At 44.6% G+C, this 5,131-nt stretch overlaps 1 protein-coding gene across 1 annotated transcript in view; it reads left to right on the top strand.

The window, feature by feature from the left end:
* LOC108791604 (SPRY domain-containing SOCS box protein 3-like) overlaps positions 1-4,622 on the top strand; it is a 7,841-nt gene extending 3,219 nt beyond the window's left edge. The window contains exons 3-5 of the mRNA XM_018562140.1: positions 425-556; positions 1,905-2,095; positions 4,237-4,622. Of these exons, the coding sequence (XP_018417642.1) occupies positions 425-556; positions 1,905-2,095; positions 4,237-4,437 (524 nt within the window). The 3' untranslated portion in view covers positions 4,438-4,622. The remainder of the gene's footprint in view (positions 1-424; positions 557-1,904; positions 2,096-4,236) is intronic.
* The last annotated feature ends 509 nt before the right edge of the window (positions 4,623-5,131 follow it).

Genomic DNA, 5,131 nt, shown 5'->3' with positions numbered 1-5,131 from the left:
GGGGGGGGGGATCTTGATTTGAAGGGGACACTTCAATGTGAAGGGGGAACCATGAGCTAAACTAAAATCTTGTAGTAGTGACCAATTGAACATGACCGAAGCATTGCGCAATCATTCAAGATTACTTGATACTGAATGCCATTTGTGTAGTTTACACCATAGGGGACCATTTGTTCCATTGCTACTCCTATTTATTATTTGCCAGTCATTTATTAGTGCAATTGACCACTAGAAATCTCCCGTGTAGATAATATTGGGTCTTATAGAGAGGTGGGAGGAGCAGAGACACAACCTGCTTTAAGGATCTTGCCATTGGAGGATATATATTTTCAACCCAAACCTGATTATTGTATGTTGGTCTTTAACGCTTCTGGTTTGTGGTTTATTATTGGCTGTCCTTTCTATGACTGATTTCCTCTTACAGGCTTCCTACAAGGTGAACATTACTGGGAGGTGGAGTTCCTGGAGCCGCCCTCTGGACTCTCCGTCATGGTTGGTGTTGGGACTGGCAGAGCAGCACTGCATGCCGGGAGCTTCCAATATGTCAACCTTTTAGGTGAGTTATTTCTCGGGTGAATCTTTCACTTTTCTGACTCATAGGCTAAATACTAACCCCCAGCCCTTCACACTGCCTTACACTAAAGAATGATGGTGAGCACTGGATGCATGTTCTAGCAGTCCAACAATGGTGGCCTAGTTGATATCAACTCAGACTATTGTACATACAGCCTATAGAAGTCTATGAAGCATTCTGGGGGGTCAGCTAGCTGAGTGCGAGCCAACTGCACTGGGCTACTAGAAGCTGCAGATGGCACTTTCCTTTGAGGTCTGCAGTCTTGATAATATGTGTTGGAGGGAAAAAGGGTCTTCAACATTCTTCATTTTATTAGCAATTCCACTTAAAGGATAAGTTCACCTTTTACAAAAAAAAGTGAATTGACAGCATCCTCCCCCATCCCTGGTCCCTGCTGCGCTTAGCTTTCATAAACCCCATCTCCCACCCCCCACACTAGTCTGTGTATTGGTCTAGGCACTTTAAAGCATTACTGAGCAGCCTTGGAGGCTGTGTAGCAACATAATGCTCACAATGGCGAGCGACCATTGGTCAGCATGGCCATGTGACCAAACTGACCAATGAGAATCTCATCTGATCATTTTTTAATTTCTGGGCAGCATCCCGGAAGAAACAAGAGATTTTCATTGGTCGCAATGATGATTGGTCATTGGTTAACATAGCCATGTGACTGAGCTGACCATTGAGAAAGTCTTCTGTGCCATTTTCTTCTGTGACAGCATCCAGGAAGAAAGAAGAGTTTCACATTGGTTGCAATGATGAGTAGTCATTGGTTAGTCTAGCCACATGGCCACTCTGGGGGAGGTTTATAACCCCTGTTAGCTTTATTTCCATCTGTGTCCAATTGGAGAGATTTCCCATCACTTCCCATCCAATAGTCAAAATAGGAAGTGAGAAGAAATCCCCGGGGGTCACCAGAACCCCAGTGGAAGATTTCCCATCTATTCCTATTCTGAGGACAACCCAAAATGTGTGATTTTCTGGCACTTCTACCGGTCACCAGGACAAATAGAGAGGGTGAATCTCCCTAACAGGGACACAGACAGCAATAAAAACCTGACAAGTGTTCCAATCCCTCTCCACTCCATCCAAAACTAAAAAAAAAGTTTGGGCTTCAGTTGCCCTTTAAACTTGGACTGTCTTCCGGAGCTCACAGCAGCTCTTCTAGCACACGCAAGTGACCATACCACCAGCCTGGGCTTCGGGATTATATGCTCACCATTTATGTTCTGCTGCCATCAAACCAATCACAGAGAAGTGTGAAGATCTGATTGTGCCTTTTGTTTCTACACGTGTGCATTGGTCTAATCTGAAGCGTGTCTTTCTTCAGGCGTGGACTCAGAGAGCTGGGGCTTGTCCTATAAGGGCACCGTGTGGCACAATGGCATCAGCAAGCAGTACACAGAACCATTCTATGAAGAAGGCACCATTATTGGTGTACACCTGAACATGGAGGAAGGGACGCTGACTTTTTACAGGGACAGACAGAGTCTGGGAGTGGCCTTCACAGGGCTACACAAGGTACGGTCACATGAAAAGCAGGCACAACAAGAAATAGAAAGACTTAACTGCTAAGCAACAGAAAGCTTACATGGCACCAAAGTGATAAAAGTCCCTGGCCCATGCCGGTGTTCTTCTTTGTGTTCATGTTTCTTGGCACAGCTGCCAACTGAAGCGTATGGCACATAGGATATCCAGTCTATAAAGGGCTTGTTACATGAGCAATCAATAAGATGGCACATAAATGGTCTAACCCCCACTGGTATGTGACCAACCATCATGAGTGGAAACCGGAGAGCATGTAAATAATTTAGCATAAGCAAGTGATGAAGATACTCCTCATGGAATGCAAACTTCCTTTCCTGTATCCTGGAAGACATATCATCTCTTTAGGAGAAACCTGTCCAATATATATGAAGGCCACTACAGGTGACCTCTCCTGAAAATAATAGCTTCCTGGTTGTCATGGCTTCAATATGTGTGTTCACTGACCCAGAGCAAGTATGCAGATAAGGATTTTAAACTTTTCCCCAATCTTCAGTTGTTCCCCATCGGTGGCGATAAGTTTGTCAGTTGCACGAAGGTGAAAAAAAAGCCGATGACAAATGTGCCCATCAATAGTTGCCCTCTAGGTACTAGACATGTAAGCTGCGGAGAAATGTGGTTTGGATATTTTGTTATTTCAGGATTCAGATCGGAAATTCAATTCGGTTGGGGTTTCGTTAGTTTTGGATGAGTTTATGAATGTTCGTTATGAATACCACCGAAAACCATATACAGTATGTACAATACTAAAGCGGCGGATCCTAGACCTGAATGGCATTGGGGATCGGAGTTTCCGAATATCATTCGGGAGCTCCAGAAAGCAATACAGGTCTGGGAGCCATATTGAAGCTGAGGCTTTCTGACCCGAATGGCATTTGGGAGCTCCCGAATGCAATTCGGAAATTCAGATCCTGAATGCCATTCGGGTCTGGGAGCCTCAGCTTTAGTATTATATGTATATACTGAATAGTATATGGCTCCCATGTTGCAGTAACGCAAAATTCGTGTTCTGACCAATTCGGATGACCGAAAAACACATCTGATTGGCCAGAAAAGTCACATGTCCGATTCAGTTTCATTTTTTAACAAAATTCGGACGGGATCAGAAATTTGGAAACAGAAATTCATATTCGGATGCATTGGGATTGGGAAATTCGGATGTGTCCGAATGTCAGAAAATTATTCCGAATTTTGATTTGGAATGAAGTGAATTGCACATGTCTACTAGGTACCAGTGATCTGGATGAGGTAATAGGGATGATGTGGGAACAAACTTCTAATGGGCTAAGTAAAATGTGTTCTTACGGTAGATTATACTTCCTCCATGATATGAATGGTACCATAGACATATCCCTAGATGTCATACAAGTTACGGATGGTGTTCCTTACCAGCCATTGTGTGATGCTTAAAGTCAACTGGATGTTACTCACTTGGACATGTTTACAGTGGTTTCCTGTTTGGCGTCAAACAAAAGAAAACTCAGTAAATAGACACATACAACACGTGAACAAAAGGTTGTTGACACCTATATGAGCTTGTTGGACATCCTATTCCAAAACCATGGGTACAAATATGGAGTTGGTCCCCCTTGTGGCTATAACAGCCCTAAAGGAACCGCCCCCCCCCTCCCACCGTGAAGGCTTTTCACAAGATTTGGGAGTGTGCCTGTGGGATTTGTGCCCTTTCCGCTATAAGAACATTTGTGAGGTCAGGTACTGATGTTGTATGAGAAGACCTGGCTTCCAATCTGCATTCCTATAAGGTGTTTATTAGTGTTGAGGTCGGGGTTCTGTGCAGGCCACTCAAGTGCCTCCACATTAAACTCCTCAAATGCTGTCTTTGTGGACCTGGGTTGTGCACAGTGGCACAGTCATGCTAAAACAGAAAAGGGGCTTTCAACAAACTTACTACAAGGTTGGAAGCGCACAATTGTCTATAATGTCTGTGTGTTGTAGCACCAACAGTACTCTCCACTAAAACCACCTGAACGGAACCATTTGGAGGGAGGTCCGCATACTTTTAGCCATGTAGGGAAGGTGTGATGGTCAGGTGTAAGTGCTTTTGGCATTATAGTGTATGTCTATACATTGCTTTTACCAAAACTGTTATTTCCCAGGTCCAGCACCCCATATATCCGATGGTCTCTTCTACCAGCCCAGGAACCGAGTTGGCACTGGGATTGCGTTGCTGCAGCTTGCCCACTCTGGAGGAGCGATGTCTCAGCACTCTTGCTCGTAATTTGACACAAACAGACTTGGTTGATCGGCTCCCTCTTCCTGCCATTGTCAGGTGGAAGCTGAAAAGCTGGAAAAGCTAGGATGTCCCGAGGCCTGAACTGTACCCAGGAAGCTGCTGCTGTGGACTCTGTGCCGGGAGCCATGACGGCCGTATTGTAAGCCAGGAGATCTTTATTTAACTTGTGCTCTTGTGTCAATAAGGAATGGCAAAAGAACATTTCAAGAAAACAATGGAGAGAAAGTAAAGACATTAGTGGGCCTGTACATGGACCTTCACTAAGCAAGCATCACCCATGTAGAGATGCCTAATGAGAACCCCCAATCACTGGAAGTGATGGATATCCTGCAAACTCTGTGCGGCATGCAATTGTTCTCCTTAAGTGGGGAAAGAGGAAGAAAGATTTGCTGCATGTGTACCACGGACACCTGTAATCTGAATGAGGAGGAAGATCAGGTCCCAGGCAAGCTGATGTCCACCATGATTGTCAGCGAGACGTCTAACGATGGAATATATGGTTAGATTGTCACGTCCTTCAGAACATGCTGGACTGGGATTAAAGTCCAACTCCAGACAATTTTAGAACAGTTTATATCATCCAGGGTTCCTCCAGAGGGTGCTGGAGGTCCCTTGAGTAATTTCTACCTCCTAGACAAGAATGATCTCTTTAGCTACTTGTAATAGGGGTATTCTTCCCACTGATCAGCAATGTAAGGGACATTCTTCCCACTGACCACCAATGTATGGGACATTCTTCCCACTGACCACTAATGTGT

This window comes from Nanorana parkeri, unplaced genomic scaffold (assembly GCF_000935625.1).
Source record: "Nanorana parkeri isolate BGI_ZX_2015 unplaced genomic scaffold, ASM93562v1 scaffold562, whole genome shotgun sequence".
NCBI classification, from domain to species: Eukaryota; Metazoa; Chordata; class Amphibia; order Anura; family Dicroglossidae; genus Nanorana; species Nanorana parkeri.
The sequence above is the reverse complement of the archived record's forward strand: the minus strand, read 5'-3'. Positions and strand labels throughout refer to the sequence as shown.